The sequence below is a fragment of the Symphalangus syndactylus genome, chromosome 14 (genome assembly GCF_028878055.3).
Source record: "Symphalangus syndactylus isolate Jambi chromosome 14, NHGRI_mSymSyn1-v2.1_pri, whole genome shotgun sequence".
In the NCBI taxonomy this organism is placed as follows: domain Eukaryota; kingdom Metazoa; phylum Chordata; class Mammalia; order Primates; family Hylobatidae; genus Symphalangus; species Symphalangus syndactylus.
The window spans coordinates 62,521,651-62,544,427 of NC_072436.2; the positions used below are offsets into that span (position 1 = coordinate 62,521,651).

Consider the following 22,777-nt stretch of genomic DNA (forward strand, 5'->3'; position numbering starts at 1 on the left):
GATTAGACTTTCAGAGCCAGGTCCTTATGTTGCCTTGATGCCCCAAAATATGTCCTTTGTCCCCCTAGGTGGAGGCTTGACATCATTCTAGGGGTGCAGGCGATCTTTTCCCTGTATCTCAATCCCCTGACAGACATCACCCCCAATTCTATACCAAGCATTCCCATCAGGCCATGGAATAGCATCTCATGAAACATAAGAAAATCCGCTGCATTCATCCATTACGAAAATGGCCCCATTCTTGGGAGAGTTTGTCTGCGTAACCACAGAAATCCAATTATCTTCTCTTCAGAAAGTTTGCATGTGGAGACCACTTTCTCTAATTAATTGGTTCTATCGCTTGTGCTGAGCCTTTCAGGGGGCCTGAGATGAGAGTTCTTTCTGGGAGGCTGATCAGGGATGTGAGATCTCGGCTGCTCAAGGCCTTCCATTAGCTGAGCACAGCGAAGAAGCAGCAATCTCGGGTCAGCTTTGCCGAGACAGCCTCTTGCTCTCTGCACTAAAACATGTGTTGTCAGCACTTGTGGGCAAGGGGTCCTGTCTTCCTCTTTTCTCCTACTTTATTCTACGACCTGGAAAAATGCCTCCACTCTGGGTGACAGGGTGGTGTGTGGAGGCTGGCTCTTGTGTGCACTTATTCATTTGTCCCTTCAGCTCCTGCAAGTCCCCTCTTCCCTGTCTGTTTCCAACCCCAGTCCTAGTTTCCTCAGAGTTCCCCAGAGAGAACCTTGCTTGTGCTCTGCAAGTTGCCCAGACTGGGTGGGCAAGGTAAACTATCCTTTATTTACTGCAAGTTTTGAGCATTTTTTGTGCAAGTCATATCAAGGCAATAAGGTAAGGGGGGAAATGATCTATAATTACTAAAAAGGAAAAGATTTTTAAAAATCTTGTCAATACCATAACATTGAAAATTTTAAAAAATATTTCCGTAAGGTGACAAAATAAGTATTATGGAAATTAACATATTTACTGTATAGAAACAATATACTTGTTAGAAAATAATAAATAGTATACATTGGGGAAAATTAATTTATACACATGTATATGTGTGTATACATATAAATATATGAGTGCATGCACACACACATACACATCAGGCCTGGGAACAGACTTAGCAGGAAATATTCCAGGTTTATATAAGAAACGATTTGACCTAAATAAATAAACTGCCATGTTCTTTCACTGGAAAATTCAACTGCATCCCAATGGGTTTTTTTAATGACATGAAGAGAGAATTCTAAATTTCTTCTGGAAAAATACATTTGCAAGAATAATGATAGAAATTTTGCCTTAGCAGTTATCATGCTATAATTACTAAAATGATAAGATAACCAAATTAACAACAAACCAAGAGTTCAAAACAGATTCATGTATATAATAAAGACAAATCACACTGTGAGAAAATTGCTATCCACCTGAATAAAAAAAACTAGAACTACATCTTATACCATACACCAAACTTTCATACAGATTAATGATTTCAAACTTTAAAAAATCAATTTTTTAAAAAGCCAAAAGAAAATAGGAAAGAAAATTTTCCTGAACTTGTCATGAAGAATGGCAGTCCTTTCAAAGCTAACTCAGTGCCCAGAAGTCATAAAGAAAAAGCACACCAAATTCTACTACATAAAAGTACATATTTCTACAGTCTTGGAAAATGCATGTAAGATTAAAGAAAAATAACTGAGGAGAAATATATAATAATGATTTTATATTCTTATATCAATCACAATTCATTAGGAATAACACAAAATTTTTACTAACTGTTATTTAATCATGCAGTACTCACTGAAAGCTTGCTATACATCTGCAATTTTTATTCCCTACTCTCATGTAGCTTACATTCTAGTGGCGATCAACTAGCAAAGCTAAAAAAGAATATTACTTGAGGCTGTGTATGGTGACTCACGTTTGTAATCCCAGCACTTTGGGAGGACTAGGTGAGTGGATCACTTGAGGCCAGGAGTTCGAGACCAGCCTGGCCAACATGTCAAAACCCTGACTCCACAAAAAATACAAAAATTAGCCAGGTGTGGTGGCGCGCACCTGTAGTCCCAGCTAGTTGGGAGGCTGAGGCAGGAGAATCACTTGAGCCCAGAAGGTGGAGGTTACAGTGAGCAGGGATGGTGCCACTGCACTCCAACCTGGGCAACAGAGTGAAACTCTGTCTCAAAACCAAAAAGAATATTAATTAAAAAGAGCTTATGCAAATTGCAACAGCATAGGGAAACACGCCTTCTCATGTACTATACTGCAGGTGCTCGAGAAGGTCCGTCTTAACAACCAGCTGGGAATAATGATCAAAACTGTAAAATGTACAAACATTATGTACGCCCCAATAATTTACTGTCCTAATTAAAGTATATTTTGACAAAATCCATAAAATTGTCTAATATACAAAAGATGTGCATCATAGTGTATATTAAGTAGCAGAAAAGCAGAAAAACAAAGGTTCATCTATAAGGAAAAAGTTAAATAGACAATTTTGTTGAAACAAAGAGAAGGCTATAAAATGCCAAAAATATTAAAAGCAAAAAAAAAAAATCACAGTAAGTAGTGCATACTATGATCCCATAGAATATACTGGGACAAAACCACATAGTTTATATATATATACACACACATACACACCCACATACACATATTTGTGTGTATATATATGTATATATATGTATATATGTATATATATACGTATACACACACACACACACACACACAGAAAGGGTTGCAAGGTAATGCAGCCAGCCAAGAAGAAAAACATGTAACTTTAGGGAAAGATACTCGTCCTCACTAATAAAGCAAGGAGGATAGCAGCTATTGCTTTCTTTTTAATTTGAATGATAAATACAATTATGTATTATCAAAAAAGAATATTTCTATTTCCTTTTAAGTCTTTATCAAGTCACTTTGTAACAGGAAAAATAAAGTGAACATAATAAATTATGACATCTTATTAAGGACAAATATCATAAATCATGTATATTAATAAATGATTCCTTCTAACCTCACTTATGAATTTTAAAATATTCTTTCACTTATGGGTGCGTGTTTGTGTGTCTGTGTGTATTCCTGTCTTTGTGTTTCAAATGCTTTTCTATTCCGTGATCACATAACTTTCTTTTTTTTTTTTTTGAGATGGAGTCTTTCTCTGTCCCCCAGGCTGGAGTGCAGTGGCACAATCTCGGCTCACTGCAAGCTCTGCCTCCCGGGTTCATGCCATTCTCCTGCCTCAGCCTCCCGACTGGGACAGCACCCAGCACCTGTAGCTGGGACTACAGGTGCATGCCACCATGCCTGGCTAAATTTTTGTATTTTTAGTAGAGATGGGGTTTCACCATGTTAGCCAGGATGGTCTCGATCTGCTGACCTCATAATCTGCCTGCCTTGGCCTCCCAAAGTGCTGGGATTACAGGCATGAGCCTCCGCTCCCGGCCCGTGATCACATAACTTTCAAATTTTCTTTTAATATATATTTTTCAATTAAAAATATTCCTTTTTTTTCTTTTTTTCTTTTGAGATGGAGTCTCGCTCTGTCGCCCAGGCTGGAGTACAGTGGTGCGATCTCTGCTCACTGAAACCTCCGCCTCCTGGGTTCATGCCATTCTCCTGCCTCAGCCTCCAAAGTAGCTGGGACCACAGGCTCCCGCCACCACGTCTGGCTAATTTTTTATATTTTTAGTAGAGATGGGGTTTCACCGTGTTAGCCAGGATGGTCTTGATCTCCTGATCTCGTGATCCACCTGCCTTGGCCTCCCAAAGCGCTGGGATTACAGACGTGAGTCACAGTGCCCAGCCCAATAATATTCTTATGGTTCAACTTTTTACACTTAAATTTTTAATATATTTGGAGTTCACTCTAGTGGCAACTGTTCTATTTTTATCCTAAAGTATTAGTTATTCCAAGACCACATATTGAAGTTGTCCCTCAAGCTGCCCATCCCCCATGGTTCCTTCCACCCATCCCATACTCTTTCATCAGGACCTCAATCGTGTGCGTGCGTGCGTGTGTGTGTGTGTGTGTGTGTGATGGAGTTTTACTCTTTCACCCAGGCTGGAGTGAAGAGCACAATCTCAGCTCACTGCAACCTCCTTCTCCCAGGTTCAAGTGATTCTCCTGCCTCAGCCTCCCAAGTAGCTGGGAATACAGGTGCCTGCCACCATGCCCGGGTAATTTTTGTATTTTTAGTAGAGACAGGGTTTTGCCATGTTGGCCAGGCTGGTCTCAAACTCCTGACCTCAGGTGATCAGCCCACCTTGCAGACCAAAGTGCCAGTGTTCTATCTGAATTATTTCTACAGGCTCCTATTGGCCTTCCTCCATTCAGTATTGCATTTCTCCCATTCTACACCTCCCAATGCCTCAAAAGGCTGGTCTGTAGACTACATATGGAGTGACATGTCACTTCCTGCTTCAAATCCTTTGAATGGCTTTCCACTTTTTAATAAGCTCATGATTTCAGGTGTGGCCATATAATTTATCCCTCAAATAGGGAAACAATTGAAAGTGGAAGAAAGGCTATTTATTTGTAATAATGCTGGAACTGCAGGCATGAAACGGACTGTCCTGGAGAAACCCTACTCAAAAGGCTCCAAACTGTTACCCCTTCCTCCTTTGCAAGCCACCCATTCTGAGGCTGGTTTTGCATTTTTACATCTTCAAACTTAAAGTTTTCCTTTATGGGACTTTACATGCTCTTCCCTGTACCAAAATCTTTTCTTTTTCACATCCCACCCCCGACCCATCTCCCACTTCTTTGTGCCCTTCTGGTTCCCTCAAACTCCACTATGAGGTCTCAACTTATATGCCACTTCCTCTGTAAAGTTTTCTTCAATATTCTCCCCCTGCCCAACTTTGGATTTAGCACGATTCCTATGTATTTCATATCATTTCCATGCACTCCCTCTTTTAAATCCAGCATTTCTCCTATCACTTTCACTAGTGTACATATATCTTCTATAATCTGCATCCATAGGGCCTGGCACACAATAGGCATTAATAGAAAAAAAAACCTAAGAATAAATGAATGGCCGGTCATGGTGGCTCATGCCTGTAATCCCAGCACTTTGGGAGGCCAAGGGGGGCGGATCACAAGGTCAGGAGATCGAGGCCATCCTAGCTAACATGGTGAAACCCCATCTCTACTAAAAATACATAAAAATTAGCCAGGTGTGGTGGTTCATGCCTGTAATCCCAGCTACTCAGGTGGCTGAGGCAGAGGAGTCACTTGAACCTGGGAGGTGGAGGTCGCAGTGAGCTGAGATTGCGCCATTGCACTCCAGCCCAAAAGACAGTGCAAGGCTCCATAAAAAAAAAAAAAAAAAGAATAAATGAATGAATGAAGATCTGTCCCTGGTGACATTTATGAATTGCTGAAGAAAATTATAAAGTTTTTCAGAAAGAATTGCCAGATGTGTGAAATATGTGTATTATCTTCCCAGAACAGGTGCATATTTGGTTGTGTGTGTGTTTGTGTGTGCAAATGAGTGTGTCTGTGTTTTTTAAAGTTATATTACTTTGAAGATATACTTCAACTTTATTTTCAGTACAACGAATTAAGTATTTAAAATGAAATAGCAAATCTTTAAAAAGTAAATAACTTCCCTAACCCACTAGAAATTAAAGATAATATTCAAATTAACACACTAGAGTTACATTTTTCTTATTTTAACTGTCAATTCAACTAACAACCTACATACCCTGCTTCTGCTTAAAAGGAAAACAAACAAAGATTTTAATTTACTCCCAGGACAAAAATAGATTAACTGATTATATCTTGAAATAGTCTTTATTTGGGGGTTTAACTTCTTGAAGTAATATGGAAATGAGGTCAAAATGATGGTAGATAATATGAATGACTTCAAGAAAAGCAACGTTAAATGTTAGATCAAAAAGGAAAAAGAAACAAAGGCCGGGCGCAGTGGCTCACGCCTGTAATCCCAGCACTTTGGGAGGCCGAGGCGGGCGGATCACGAGGTCAGCAGATCGAGACCACAGTGAAACCCCGTCTCTACTAAAAATACAAAAAATTAGCCGGGCGTGGTGGCGGGCGCCTGTAGTCCCAGTTACTCGGAGAGGCTGAGGCAGGAGAATGGCGTGAACCCGGGAGGCAGAGCTTGCAGTGAGCCGAGATTGCACCACTGCACTCCAGCCTGGGCGACAGAGCGAGACTCTGTCTCAAGAAAAAAAAGGAAAAAAAGATATTTTCTTCCCAAGACTAGCTAACTACAAACTGACATTGCCAAATGAAACATCATGTATCCTGGAATATTATCTATTTTCTACGCATATGAATATATGTCTTTCATGCTAATTTTACACCATTGTTTAGTCACACAGCTAGATAAATAATGAAAAATAACCAAATTATCTACCTAAAATATTTTCCACATAATAAAATTTAACTATCTAATTATTATAATATTTTATCAAATGGCACTTCTTAATACTATCTAAAGTCACACCTTCCTCTTGAGCCAAATACCAGTTCTCATCCAATATAATATTGCAGAATTAGCTATTCCATTTGAAACACTCTTGAACCAAATACCATAGTCAGGGATTTTTTTGTGTGTATGAAACATGCTGCTTTCATTTCTAATACCCTTGAACCAAAACAATAATCTCAAAAAGGAGTTTAAGAAATTACTCATAGCTCACCTCCCCCTCCCCTGGGTGACACTAACTTCTCAGGTGCAGTCTAAGACTAAATGAAGAAATCTCCAGAACATTCTCTGGCTAAAAATCTCCTCCTCTTAATGTTTTTACACACTTTGTCTTTAACATCAAGGAACTTTTCTGCTATAATCTGATCCTTGTTCTTTTAGAACAAAAATTTAATGACTTCCTGAACCACTACAAATCAATTACCCTCACATCATTAATCATAGCCTGTTTAGCCTTTATAGAAATACATTCATGTACTTACATTTACTTACAGGGATTAGGTTTTGTAGTCCAGCAAGTTTTTAACCTCATCTTTTATTTAATACCATCTCTCTTTTCATAAAAATAAATGTAAGACCAACTACAGCACAATTCCAAAAGCTATTTCTCAAAAAATGTAGAAACTAGGTTTTGTATCTAGGCAGAAATTTTCATTCAACACTCTACATGTGATCGCCAGTAATCATGGCAAGCTAAATGATCATTTTAATTATGTAATTATGTAATCCTTAGGCAATTCTGACTCACAGAACAGTATCTGACACCTAATCGCAACAGTGTCAATGTTTAAGGAGAGGTCAGCGTAAAAGAAAACAGATCATCAATCATTGCTCTTCTTTTTAGGCTTTCAGTAGTCCACACTTGACCCCAGGCTCTTGGCTGAGTACAAATCAAGTAATCTTATCAGCCAGATCACCTTCTGATTTATTCCAAGGAGGGCAAACCCTAGCACTTCATCCAGGTGAATGGTCTTTTGTACCTAGACAAAGGACCACTTGTAAGAAGAACTGGATAAAGCTTTGACATGTAACCTCCCACATCCCCCACAAAAACAGAGCTTCTGAACAAGGCAGTGAAATCCACAGGGTTTCCAAAAACGCATGGGGATTCCAAAAACCCACAGTAGCTGTACTGTTTAGAGCTAGGGTAAAAATAATTAGAATGCCCGTAATAGGGCAAATGGCCTGAAACTTTTATTATGTTTACCTATTCAGATGAGGAAGTCAGTTAAATACCAACCAATCATAATACCAATCATAAAATGAGCTATAATGGGTTGACAGCTACCCTGGTACCAAAAATGCAGACTGTACTCTACTGTAATAACCAAGACTTCCCATTTGAGTTCTACATAAAGAAAATGTTAGAACTTCAAACCTGCCTCATGTCTTCCATTAAGAGATATTCCTATCAAAATTCCAGTTCGATTTCAGGCTATAGGAAAGATCACATAATTTTCATAAGAAGAAAAGCAAGACTCGAACAGGAAAAAAGATGAGAATTATGAAATACGTGGTATATATATAAATGCATTTTATTTAAAAACCCTTCTTAAAACCTTGCATGAAATTTCCATTTGCCCCTATTTTTTCTACCAAGCTAAAAATAATTGTTCTTATCTCTGGAAAAGGACTTTTCTCTAAAAGAAGGGCATAATATAAATTATACACAAAAAAATAAAATCATAGAAAATTGCACAGTCATTACATTTCAAAAATTGCTTTTACTTTTTTGAGGTAATATTTCTACAGAATTTTTAACTTACAAAAAGACATAAGGGTTATTTGCACACTTTAGTCACTTATAATAATATATTTTAAAATTTAAATATACTGCTCTGATAAATTATAAGATACTATGGTTTATCATATTTACATAGCAGTCTCTAATTTTTTATAAAGCAATGTTGTTGCAATATAATTGGGCCACAACAACATTGGTTTATAAACAAATGTTTCCCAAAACTCTGCTTTCTTGGGTGGCAACCGCACCTTACTTGAGCAACCATATCTACATCTTTATTCACCTTCATGTAAAAAGTTTTGGTTCAATAATGCAGATGTAAGCTTCCTCATTAAATATATATTGAAACATACTTGTAATCTTTGTAGATAAAAATAGGAAAATGTTTGGGAACTAAACAAATAGCACACATCTTTGATTTTATTACATATGCGTATTTTCTAAATTAGAATACAAAGTAGGTCAAATAAAATCAACTTCTCAAGCTGGCCAATTTTTTAATTATATTATGCCCCAGATATTTTACCGCATTGAATTATAGCTTGTTTTATCAAAAATAAAGGAAAAAAAATATTAACAGCAACAAATAAGCTATGGGATATCATTAAAACCAGCCTTCGCACTAAACATATTTCTCTTCCAGCTTTGGGTCCTTTATAGTTTATCCAGGTGTGTTCTCGGTTCATTCAAGTCCGAAAGTTAACAGTAAGAATCAGCGAGTTAGTTTCTTTCTCCCAAGTTTAAAATAAAATTATAGCTACAGGAAATTAACTACCCCATCAATGCCAACTGCTTCTAAAATTTATTTTTTGGTTTTGAAGGTAATTTGGAAAAATCTAATATCCATAAATCATTACTATGTTTTATAATCCATTTTAAAAACAATCTTGTCTTTTTATGTATTTCATATGCTTAGTTAGCATCCTAGTATCTGTCTTTTTTTTTTGAGATGAAGTCTCACTCTGTTGCCCAGGCTGGAGTGCAGCAGTGTGATCTCAGCTTAATGCAAGCTCTGCCTCTTGGGTTCCACCATTCTCCTGCCTCGGCCTCCTGAGTAGCTGGGACTACAGGCATCCGCCACCACACCTGGCTAATTTTTTTTGTATTTTTTTAGTAGAGACGGGTTTTTACCATGTTAGCCAGGATGGTCTCAATCTCCCGACCTCGTAATCTGCCCACCTCAGCCTCCCAAAGTGCTGGGATTACAGGTGTGAGCCACTGCACCTGGCCCTGTCTTTTTTTAATATAAAAAATGATACAGACCTTAAACCAACAAATTTTGTAGCTTTAAGGTTTGTTTTGTTTGATATAAGAATAGCTATTCCTGCTTGCTTTTAGTTTTCATTTTTGTGGAATATCTTTTTCCACCTTTTTAGCTTGAGTTTCATAAGTCCTTATGTGTTAGGTGACTCTTTTGAAGAAAGCAGATATGTGGTTGGTGGATTTTTATCCATTCTGTCATTCTACATTTTTTTACATGGAGCATTTAGGCCATTTACATTCAATGTTAATGTTAAGATGTGAGGTACTATTCAATTAATCCTGCTAGTTGTTACCTAGACACTTTGTTTTGTTCATTGTGTTATTTTTTTATAGGCCATGTGAGGCTTATGCTTTAAGGAGGTTCTATTTTGGTGTATATCAAGCTTTTGTTTTAAAATTAAGATCTTCCTTTAGCATTTCTTGTAGTGCTGGTTTGGTAGTGGCAAATCCCTCAGCACTTGTTTGTCTGAAAAAAGTCAATGTGAAGGAAAGAATTTTCTGTGAGAAAGATATTCTGTGAGACAGAGTATCAGGTAACCTATAAAAAAATCTGTCAGACTAACAGCAGATTTCTCAGCAAAAACCTTACAAACCAGAGGGACTGGGGTCCTCCTGCTTTAAGCCTGAAACCATATAAATGCCAGCCAAATATTCTGTGTCTGTCAAAACTAAGCTTCATAAATGAAAAAGTGATAAGGTATTTTTCAAGCTTTTTAGTGTGTGGTTTGTGGTTTTGTTTTCTTCTATATAATTGCCTATATACCAAATATAGAATTTTCAATTCTTTTTATTTTTAACATGCACATTTTTCTATTCATTATAAAATTATTTTAAATATTTTAACATCATTTAATTGACTACATCAGTACAATTTTGCATAATTTTCTTTTATAGTATTCTGTAAATCATATGTGCCTTTTATGCCTAGATAAAATAATAGATGCAATAGTACTGCAAAAAAACTAAATAGATATAATCCTTGCCTTTATGAAACTTAAAGTGAAGGAAATAGAGATTATAAAATCATACACATATTAATGTTATCATGAAAAGTAAAATGTGCTTTAACAGAATTTTAAAAGGTAACCACTGAGATTAACAGTTTAGGGTAGGTGTCTCTGCAAAAGGGACACATCAACTAATAAGAAATCCTTAGAAACAATTTATGTTGTTTTAACTCATTCAGAATTCCTTTCATTTCTTTCCCAAATAGCATTCTCTTTTCTATCGGTGAATTGTACCTTCCACATTTCATACCCTCTTGGCCCATGAGTGAACACATTACCCATGCCAAAAAAGTAATAGTTTCTCTTAGGTGTTTAAACCTTAAACATGTACTCAAAAGAGCAGAAAATGGTCAGATCTATGTTAGTCCAATGGTAGTAGAATGAAGCATATTGGTTAATTCTTGTTCATCTAACTCTTAAAACCAAGCTTATTTCTGTCCTTCCAGAATTATGCAACAGGCTTTGCCTTTAATTCTCTACAACAAGCATAAATAGGCAATAGATTCCTCTTTTTGCTTAAATTGCACCAAATTCACTTCTGTGGCTTATGTAACAATCAACCCTAGCCGATACAGTCATTATTGTGTAGTAAGAAAATAAATAAGATTCTCATAAATGAAGGTAGGAGTCAATTAGTGTAGGCTTTCAGGGCATAAAGGACTTTTAAATTTCATTCTAGTGGAAAGCCATTTAAAAATTTTAAGCAGGAGACTGCATAATCAGAAGTATGTTTACATAATAAAACAGCTTCAATATCTGGAGTAACACTTGAGGTTCACTGTCTCACAGCTATAGTAAACAAGGACGTGGACACACACAGTGAGGTTGAGAGCAGAATAATAGGCAAAAGAAAGAATAGCTCTCTGCTGCAGACAGGAGTCTGGAGAAATTGACTGTTGGTCTGTGGTGAAATGCAGGGGGTTTTATAGATAAGCTGGTGAGGGGGTGGTGTCTGACTTACACAGGGTGTAAAAAACTGGTTAGACCAGGTGTGTCATTTGCATAGGACACAAATCTTTGGTAGCTCCCACCCTAATCTTTTATTATGCAGGTGGGTTTATTATGAAGGTGTGTTAACTATTGTTGGAAGTGAGCTAGGGAGTTATATGCTAAACCAACTAAGAGGTCTCTTGCCCTAAAAGAAAATCATTTGTAAGAAAAGACCATCCATACAGCATTTCAAAAGCGTTCAGACCTAACTTTGAAGGGTTATTTCTTACTGGCAGTAAAGCCATGGAAAGAAGAGTGACCCAAAGAAAGTGTGTTCCTTGGGACAGTTGTGTTGCAGGGCTGTTACAGGGTTTGAGGAGGCCCTGTATTTTCAGATTATTAATAATGGCTTCTAGCCCTTTCCTAGCATCTGGCTTTAGGGAATATTGGCCTAACTATCCTCTAAACCCCCCAAAAACCTGGGATCCACAAAATGGATCTGGACTGGCCTAGTGGTTATAACTTGCCCATTTTTTTCATGAGTTGCCCACACTTCTGGATTAATATTAGCTTCCACCAGGGGGAAACAGAGTTTGTCCTGGGGCTATGAGAATACTAACCCCCATGTGAGCTGAAATATCTCTACCTAATAAAGGAGTGGGGCTTTTAGGCATGATTAAGAAGGCATGTGTAAATAATAGGTCCCCCAAACTACAGCTAAGGGATTGAGAAAAATATTTGGTTAGAATCTTTCCTGAGATGCCTATCATGATCATGCTACAGGAAGAGAGGAGGCCTGGATTAGAGAGAAGTAAAAAAATGTCTCCAGTGTCCAGAAAGAAGTCTACCCTCTTTCCTTCAATTTCCAGAATCACCAGGGCTTCTGAGCAATAATGGCAGTTTGAGCCACTGGAGCTGGGGGTCTGATCCCAGGGACCCATCAGTCCTGTTGGGCCATTGGTGAAACCAGTTTTGGGACCTGGTGACCTCCATTTCTGGGGGCAGTTTGATTTCCAGTGGTCACTGCCATGTGCTGGACAGGGTCAAGATGGCTTCTTCTTGCTGCCTGGGCAATTCTTCTTAAAGTGCCCTGACTTGCCACATTGGTAGCAACTAGCAGATGCACCTCAGGGATCCTAGATCTTGCAAGCCTGTAAAGCACCTACTACAGCCTCTGTTCTTCTCTGGGTTTCCTCTCTTTCTCCTAGGCCTCCTCCTGTTTCTTATTATAAAATACCAAGGTGGCCACCCTCAAGAGATTTTCCAAGGTGGTATCTGGTCTTATAACCTGCTTCTGCAGTTTTCTTCTAATATCAGGAGCTTCCTGTGTAATAAACTTATCTTTTAAAATTAGCTGCCCTTAGACTGATTCAGGTGATATGGAGTTGTGTTTTATTAGTGCCTTTCTCAGCCTTGCCATAAAGGTTGTGGGATTGTCATCTGGGTTTTTGTCTATCATGGACATTTTAGAGTAACTAAGAGGTTTGGCACTAATTCTTCATAGCCCCTCCAATGTGCACATTAAAAAGTGTTTTCCATTCATCTGTGGAGTCATTGGGGTTCTAATCAGGGTTGTCAAGAGATATTTCCTCTCTTTCTATTGGGAATGGTGTTTCCCCCTTTTTTTTGTCCTTACCTATTTTCTCTTTTGCTTTTTGGCCTACTATAGGAGACATATTGCTCATCTTTGAATTCCTCTGGTGCCTGCAGAGCTGCCTGTTTTTCAGCAGCAGTTAGAGCTTGGCTTAGGAGCAGCATAAAATCCCTCCATGAGAGGTCAAACATCTGAGATAAATTTTGGAAGACTTCTATATATCTATCAGAGTCATCAGAAAATCAGCCCAAGTCTCCCTTTATTTGCCTAAGGTCCTGAAATGAGAAGGGAACTTGAACCCTAGTGGCTTTACCTTCATTAGACATTTCCTATATGAGTAAGAGCAAAACTAGAGGAGTGGGGAGTTTTGGAGATGGTGGAAGTGGAGGAGCCTATGGTATGATTAGAGGGGGCCCTGAATAAGGGGGGCAGGAAGGCCTGGGACACTAGATTCCTCTCTTAGATCGTTCTCCTAGAAGTTGCATTTCTAGTTTTGGAGAATTATTCCCTTTGGGCCTGCCTGATATGACTGCTAGAAGAGCTGGGTCAACGGTGCAATGCTTTCAAAGGTCTAGGTTGTCTCATAAGGCAAATAAAACCTCTACATAGAAAATTTTGAACCATTTGCTCTCTCATTTACAGAAAAGATCTAATTTTTGATGGTATTAAATTCAAGGCTTCCCTCCAAAGCCAGGTTAGTTCAAGATGGTAAGAAGGCCACACCCTTGTGTAAAAGAAAATGAGCCGCTTTTTCTTCAAAGTCTTTGGGTCATAGAAGTCCCAGTGCTTCCGAATGCACGCCAGAGTAGTACAGGCCAAAGATGGTCTGTTACCCATCCAAAATGAGAAGTGAGAAAAAGGTATCCCTTTAGTCTTCTTCCTTTCTTTTAGAATAACTCAGGGTGAAGGGGGTGACAATGGGGGTATCCTTTCAACTGTTTCCTTCCTTGGTTCCCTGAGCCCCAGCATCCCTTAAAGGTGGATGCAGACATCACCCTCAGGCATGGATCCAGAGGAGCTAAGCAATGGGATTAGTCACACTTTCCAATGCAACTTCAGTCCTCTGTTGGTGAATTCCCTTTGACTTTCTAGACTTCTGTGATCTGCGTGGCTTCCCAATAGATGGCTCTCAGGACAGACTATGTAACAGTTTTATGTGGGCAAGGCCCCTTAATGGAGTGAGAGTATAGGTTGCACCCTATATTGTGTTTTTATACCCCAGATTAAAGTATATATTTTTAGGCAGTGGTTCTGGTTAACATCCATACTACATAAAATCCCCTTATTATTTAAGTATCATTCTAACTGCAGGTAGAATAGATGCCTTAACAAAATGTAGGGACTGAATGGCAGTTTTTCTGCTGAAGGGAAATTATTGGCTTAAAATTTGGTTTGGGGAGTCAATTTCCTCCTTGTTGCTGAGTTTTCCCATTCATGGATGGGGCATAAAGCTTGGTTTATAGTTGAGGGGTGCAAAAAGGGAATAGAATTGGGAAAATACGGTGTTCCAGCAAAGGCCTGATGAGGTGCCTCTTGAGGACGATTCCTATTTCCACCAGGTGGCACTGTAGGTCCTGAAATACCATGTGTTTCCAGACAAAGGATAGAGAAAAAGACGTTCACTGGGTGGGGGAGGGGAGACTCCCTGTTCCTAGAAAAATCACAAAAATGGCAATCCTTAAGCTATATTCCCTGTTACTATGGCATTTGCTGATCTTGCCTAACAGGATTATTTCCTTTAATTGTAAAAATTCCTGCAGCATTGCATATAGAGGGGGGACAGGAGACATGGTGGTCATGGAGAGGAAAGAAAAAAATTGGTGATAAAAACTTGGAGATTCTGTTGCTGATGGGCAGTAAAATGCTGGAAGAGTAAGAGTCCAGAAGCCTTCAGGTAACACTGAGATTTAGCCTTGTCTAGGAATAGCCAATTGCCTCTGCCTCTCTTCCAGTACTACATGATGGCTAGGCTTTTTGTGAAAGTCAACCAGTTCAAAACAGAACCAACATTCCTGGCACCCTGAGGGCACTGGGGGATTTGCTCAGTATGCCGCAGCAAGCCTGTCCCTTGCATCTTGAGAATGGAGGTAAGCATAACTGGCTATCTCTTAACTAGCCATCTCTTAACTGGCCATCAGACACCCAGTTTTAAGTTTGATTATACAATTTAAAATTGAGGACAGAAGGCCTCAAAATAAAAGTAGAGAGTTGGGGTCCACTCCTATACTTGCTCTTCTGATGAATCTACCTCGGATCCTGGATGAGCCCCCACAATGAAACAGCCTCTTCTAGAGTAACACCCATGAGTAACACCCATGTTCCTTGTTTTATGGCCATGGAAAACTAGGATGCAGACACACAAAGAGTGAGGTTGAAAGTGGAAGTTTAGGCAAAAGAAAGAGAATAGCTCTCTGCTGCAGAGAGTTGTCCTGGAAAAGCGGGTTGCCTGTCCATGGCAAAATACAGAGGGCTTTAAAGATCAGCTGGTGAGGAGGCATTGTCTGATTTGCATAGGACATGAAAAACTGGTTAGACCAGGTGTGCCATTGCATAGAAGGTGAATCTCTGGTAGCCCCATTTTAATCTTTTATTATGCAGGCAGGTTATCTGCCTGAGCTGTGCCATGTTGCCCATTTCTTTGTTCCTATAAACATGGTAACAAAAAGGGAGGATGGAGCCTCCATGCTGAGTATGCGTGGCCAACATTCCCCCATGTAATCTCCCAGCTTGCTTATCTATGTCTGCAGCTTGATTTTTTAGGCTGCTCTTTGTTAGAAAAAAGAAATTATTTTCTGGGCTGCTTTTTGTTAGAAGGGAAGCTCTGTCAAAGACTCTTTATCCCTAATTATCTGCCTAAATAATTTCTTTCCATGCAGCTCCTGTATCAATAAGATCACTTTGAGTCAGGCATGGTGGTTCATGCCTGTAATCCCAGCACTTTGGGTGGCTGTGGTGGGTGGATCACCTGAGGTCAGGAATTCAAGACCAGACTGACCAACATGGTGAAACCCCATCTCTACTGAAAATACAAAAATTAGCTGGGCATAGTGGTGGGCACCTATAATCCCAGGTACTTGGGAGGCTGAGGCAGGAAAATCACTTGAACCCAGGAGGCAGAGGTTGCAATGAGCTGAGATTGTGCCATCACACTCCAGCCTGGGCTATAAGAGTGAAACTCCACCTTGCTGTGGGCAGTGGCTCATACCTATAATCTCAGCACTTTGGGAGGAAAAGGCAGGTGGATCACCTGAGGTCAGGAGTTTGAGACCAGCCTGATCAACATGTAGAAAACCTGTCTCCACTAAAAATACAAAATTAGCCAGGCATGGTGGTGTATGCCTGTAATCCCAGCTACTTGGGAGGCTGAGGCAGGAGAATCACTTGAGCCCAGGAGGCAGAGGTTGCGGTGAGCCGAGATCATGCCATTGCACTCCAGCCTGGGCAAAAAGAGTGAAACTGCAACTCAAAAAAAAAAAAAAGAGTGAAACTTTACCTCAAAAAAAAAATCACTTTGATTGTAGTGTGGACAATGCCTTGAAAGACAACGGAAGGGTACTGTCAGAGAGATCACTTCAGTAGCTATTGTCATATTGGAGACAAAATATTTTAAGTACTAAAATCTGGTAAAAATTACGGAGTGAGAAAGGCAAATGCCCAGGGTGTTTTTATACAATTTAGGATACAACAAAGCTATGGGAAAACTAAAATTTGTCAGAATAGTAAGATGATGGAATACTTTGCCGCCATAAAGAAGAATGAAATTATGTCTTTTGCAGAAACAGGGATGGAGCCGGATACTGTTATACTTAACAAACCAATACAGAAACAGAAAGCCAAATATCACATGTCCTCACATATAAGTGGGAGCTAAATGTTAACACATAGACCCATAGAGGGGAACAACAAACACTTGAACCTATCAGAGGGTAGAGGGTGGGATGAGAGGGAGGATCAGAAAAAAAATGAATGGGTACTAGGCTTAATACAAGGGTGATAAAATAATCTATACAAAAAAACCACCATGACATTAGTTTACCAATATAACAGACTTGCACATGTAGTCCTGAAAAAATAAAAGTGAAATAAAAGAAGAAAGAATGAGAAAGCCAAGCTAAGCACACTGCTACAAAAGCAAATACATTAAAATATTAAAGTAAAAAATGTTTCCAACAGGAATGTCTCAATAAAAACATTTTTGATGAAGTGTTGCCTAAGATGAAGACAAAATATTCACTGACTTGGCAATGTGAAAGTCATTCCTGACCTGAGTAGAGTTGTAGTTGTAGAGGTCACTAAAAATTGGTTTGAAAAATAAATCACTGAAAGAATTTCTGTTTCCGGTAATAAGGCAAACTAGATAACCTAAAAACTATCCTAATTAAAATTACCTAAAATGAATACCTGAGTCCACAAGAAACTAAGAAAAATCTTTAGGAGTCAGAAATAAAATGGAAACCTTAAAACTTAAAGCTCAAACAGGCTGCCTTAGAGAAGTTATCCTGTCTCAATAATGTATGAACTTTGGTTTTAATGTTCCAAATAAAAAGACTTCAGGCTTCTAATGAATGGAAGGTTGAAACTGATGAGACCCTGTTCATATGGCTGAGACTTTGAAAGGGGTACCCTTTCAGCGATAGGGTAGAACATTTAACAATAGAAACAAAAAAACAAAAAAAACACATGCACAGAAATCACAAAACCCAAAATCACAGCATTGGGAGACAATAATAAAGCTTGTCCAATTTGCTCTATGCTCTGGAGAGGAGGTAAAAAGTGTGCTATAAAAATGTATAGCCAAACAGGCTATAAATAGATTTTGGGTTTGAATTTACACTATGTGCCTGGTATAATAAACCCCAAACTTTAACATAAGGAATCAAGTGGTGGAGTAAACACAAAACCTCAACCCAGACTGAAACATAAATTTACAATAGAAAATAAGAAAACATGAAAGGAATCAATCCCTATGGTGACAAATTAATGGATACAAACATTTAGACTGCCCTCCAAGCATCTTACAAAATAGAAAGGCAAATAAAGATTATAAGATAAGTATTTTCAGTGATTAAGGACCTAAGAGGAGGAATTTAAAAATATGAGAAACAAACAACACTATATATAAATGAGAGGAACCCAGAGTATCTTCTTGGGGTAGGCAAAATTCTCAAGAAACGCCCAGTTCCCTATCCCCAGGTAATTCAATGAAACACTAACGGAGGGACTTTGCAGATTGAATTAAGGTTACTGGTAAGCTGACTTTAAAATAAGTAAATTATCCTGCATTATCTGGGCATACCCAATGTAATCACATGAGCTTTCAAAAGCAGAAGGGGAAGGCAGGAAGCCAGTGGAAGACGTGGCAGAACAGAAAATAAAAGACATGCAACAGAAGGGGAAGTCAGAGAAATTTTAAGTATGAGAAGGATTCAACTTGTCTTTGTTGGCTTGAAGATGTAGGGACACAGGCAAAGTCCATATAAAAGCCTCTAGGAACTAAAGTTGCCCCCTGTCCTGCAGCTGACAGCCAGTAAGGAATGGTTACGTCACTTCTATAAATGCAAGAAAGGCAACGGATTCTGCTAACAGCAGAAATGTGCTTGGAAGAAGTTTCTTTCCAGAGTCTTCTGATAAGAGCCTAGCTGACCAACACCTGATTTCAGCCTTATGTAATGTTTTCTTGCAGAATGTTTTCAAGTAGTTTTAGAACTTGGCTCTGAAATCCTCATTTTACTTAGAAATTACTTATGCTTGCTCAGCAATCATTGTGTATACTTGAGAACTCTTGAGATAGAAGAAAGCCTGTAAGTTGTTTGTAAATATCATAAACATATTGTGCTTCCTAAGCTTAACAGTTATTACAGCTGATATTCATTTTACAATGTTTTAAGTGTTTCTTAATTTTATTATGCAGAGGTTTCCTTCTCCCCAACTTTTGGAGCCTATAAATATGTATTTTTTCAGGTCCCAAAGAATGTTGTAGGTCCTTAAAACTCTGGTAGGTTCTGAGCCCTGTGAAAGATAGAACAGTCCTGTGCCTGCCTCAGCCACACATAGCAGTTGTATATACACCTGCAGTAAAATCAGCCCACTATCCCCACATAGTCACAATTTTAAGCTTATTGAATACAGTGCTTTTTGTGTTGTTGACTGATGATTTTATAGTGACTAGCATAGGTGCTACAAAATGAAGGCTTAATAAATGTACTTACTTAAAGTAATCAAAAATCCACAACTTGAGGATATGCTGAGAGGTGGAGCCAAGATGGCCGAATAGGAACAGCTCCGGTCTCCAGCTCCCAGCCGGAGCGACACAGAAGACTGGTGATTTCTGCATTTCTACTTGAGGTACCTGTTTCATCTCACTAGGGAGTGCCAAACAGTGGGTGCAGGACAGTTGGTGAAGCGCACTGTGCGCGAGCGGAAGCAGGGCGAGGCACTGCCTCACTCGGGAAGCACAAGGGGTCAGGGAGTTCCCTTTCCTAGTCAAAGAAAGGGGTAACAGACGGCACCTGGAAAATCGGGTCAGTCCCACCCTCATACTGCGCTTTCCCAACAGGCCTGGAAAACGGCACACTAGGAGATTGTATCCCGCACCTGGCTTGGAGGGTCCTATGCCCACGGAGTCTCGCTGATTGCTAGCACAGCAGTCTGAGATCAAGCTGCAAGGCTGCAGAGAGGCTGGGGGAGGGGCGCCCGCCATTGCCCAGGCTTGCTTAGGTAAACAAAGCAGCCAGGAACCTCGAACTGGGTGGAGCCCACCACAGCTCAAGGAGGCCTGTCTGCCTCTGTAGGCTCCACCTCTGGGGGCAGGGCACAGACAAACAAAAAGTCAGCAGGAATCTCCAGAGACTTAAACGTCCCTGTCTGACTGACAGCTTTGAAGAGAGTAGTGGTTCTCCCAGCACGCAGCTGGAGATCTGAGAACGGACAGACTGCCTCCTAAAGTGGGTCCCTCACCCCTGAGCAGCCTAACTGGGAGGAACCCCCCCAGTAGGGAAAGACTGACACCTCACTGGGCCGGGTACTCCTCTGAGACAAAACTTCCAGAGGAACTATCAGACAGCTGAATTTGTGGTCTCACGAAAATCTGCTGTTCTGCAGCCACCACTGCTGACACCCAGCCAAACAGGGTCTGGAGTGGACCTCTAGTAAACTCCAACAGACCTGCAGCTAAGGGTCCTGTCTGGTAGAAGGAAAACTAACAAACAGAAAGGACATCCACACCAAAAACCCATCTGTACATCACCATCATCAAAGCCCAAAAGTAGATAAAACCGCAAAGATGGGGAAAAAACAGAGCAGAAAAACTGGAAACTCTAAAAAACAGAGCACCCCTCCTCCTCCAAAGGAACGCAGTTCCTCACCAGCAACAGAACAAAGCTGGATGGAGGATGACTTTGACGAGTTGAGAGAAGAAGGCTTCAGACAATCAAACTACTCTGAGCTACGGAAGGAAATTCAAAACAATAGCAAAGAAGTTAAAAACTTTGAAAAAAAATTAGAAGAATGGATAACTAGAATAACCAACGGAGAGAAGAGCTTAAAGGAGATGGTGGAGCTGAAAGCCAAGTTTTGAGAACTACGTGAAGATTGCAGAAGCCTCAGTAGCAGATGCGATCAACTGGAAGAAAGGGTATCGCTGATGGAAGATGAAATGAATGAAATGAAGAGAGAAGGGAAGTCTAGAGAAAAAAGAATAAAAAGAAATGAACAAAGCCTCCAAGAAATTTGGGACTACGTGAAACGACCAAACCTACGTCTGATTGGTGTACCTGAAAATGACGGGGAGAATGGAACCAAGTTGGAAAACACTCTGCAAGATATTATCCAGGAGAACTTCCCCAATCTAGCAAGGCAGGCCAACATTCAGATTCAGGAAATACAGAGAACGCCACAAAGATACTCCTCGAGAAGAGCAACTCCAAGACACATAATTGTCAGATTCACCAAAGTTGAAATGAAGGAAAAAATGTTAAGGGCAGCCAGAGAGAAAGGTCGGGTTACCCACAAAGGGAAGCCAATCAGACTAACAGTTGATCTCTCGGCAGAAACTCTACAAGCCAGAAGAGAGTGGGGGCCGATATTCAACATTCTTAAAGAAAAGAATTTTCAACCCAGAATTTCCTATCCAGCCAAACTAAGCTTCATAAGTGAAGGAGAAATAAAATACTTTACACACAAGCAAACGCTGAGTGATTTTGTCACCACCAGGCCTGCCCTAAAAGAGCTCCTGAAGGAAGCACTAAACATGGAAAGGAACAACCGGTACCAGCCCCTGCAAAAACATGCCAAATTGTAAAGACCATCGAGGCTAGGAAGAAACTGCATCAACTAATGAGCAAAATAACCAACTAACATCATAATGACAGGATCAGATTCACACGTAACAATATTAACGTTAAATGTAAATGGGCTAAATGCTCCAATTAAAAGACACAGACTGGCAAACTGGATAAGGAGTCAGGACCCATCAGTGTGCTGTATTCAGGAAACCCATCTCACATGCAGAGACACACATAGACTCAAAATAAAGGGATGGAGGAAGATCTATCAAGCAAATGGAAAACAAAAAAAGGCAGGGGTTGCAATCCTAGTCTCTGATAAAATAGACTTTAAACCAACAAAGATCAAAAGAGACAAGGCCATTACATAATGGTAAAGGGATCAATTCAACAAGAAGAGCTAACTATCCTAAATATATATGCACCCAACACAGGAGCACCCAGATTCATAAAGCAAGTCCTCAGTGACCTACAAAGGGACTTAAACTCCCACACAATAATAATGGGAGATTTTAACACCCCACTGTCAACATTAGACAGATCATCGAGACAGAAAGTTAACAAGGATATCCAGGAATTGAACTCAGCTCTGAACAAAGTGGACCTAATAGACATCTACAGAACTCTCCACCCCAAATCAACAGAATATACATTTTTTTCAGCACCACACCACACCTATTCCAAAATTGACCACATAGTTGGAAGTAAAGCTGTCCTCAGCAAATGTAAAAGAACAGAAATTATAACAAACTGTCTCTCAGACCACAGTGCAATCAAACTAGAACTCAGGATTAAAAAACTCACTCAAAACCGCTCAACTACATGGAAACTGAACAACCTGCTCCTGAATGACTACTGGGTACATAATGAAATGAAGGCAGAAATAAAGATGTTCTTTGAAACCAACGAGAACAAAGACAAAACATACCAGAATCTCTGGGACACATTCAAAGCAGTGTGTAGAGGGAAATTTATAGCACTAAATGCCCACAAGAGAAAGCAGGAAAGATCCAAAATTGACGCCCTAACATCACAATTAAAAGAACTAGAAAAGCAAGAGCAAACACATTCAAAAGCTAGCAGAAGGCTAGAAATAACTAAAATCAGAGCAGAACCGAAGGAAATAGAGACACAAAATCCCTTCAAAAAATTAATGAATCCAGGAGCTGGTTTTTTGAGAAGATCAACAAAATTGATAGACCGCTAGCAAGACTAATAAAGAAGAAAAGAGAGAAGAATCAAATAGATGCAATAAAAAATGAAAAAGGGGATATCACCACCGATCCCACAGAAATACAATCTACCATCAGAGAATACTACAAACACCTCTATGCAAATAAACTAGAAAATCTAGAAGAAATGGATAAATTCCTCGACAAATACACCCTCCCAAGACTAAATCAGGAAGAAATTGAATCTCTGAATAGACCAATAACAGGTTCTGAAATTGTGGCAATAATCAATAGCTTACCAACCAAAAAGAGTCCAGGACCTGATGGATTCACAGCTGAATT

The 22,777-nt window shown here is 39.5% G+C and overlaps 1 protein-coding gene across 1 annotated transcript in view; it reads left to right on the forward strand.

Annotated features, from left to right (window-relative positions):
- Positions 1-15,028: 15,028 nt before the first annotated feature.
- LOC129462995 (uncharacterized) overlaps positions 15,029-22,777 on the forward strand; it is a 76,831-nt gene continuing 69,082 nt past the window's right edge. The window contains exon 1 of the mRNA XM_063617051.1: positions 15,029-15,068. Within this exon, the coding sequence (XP_063473121.1) occupies positions 15,029-15,068 (40 nt within the window). The remainder of the gene's footprint in view (positions 15,069-22,777) is intronic.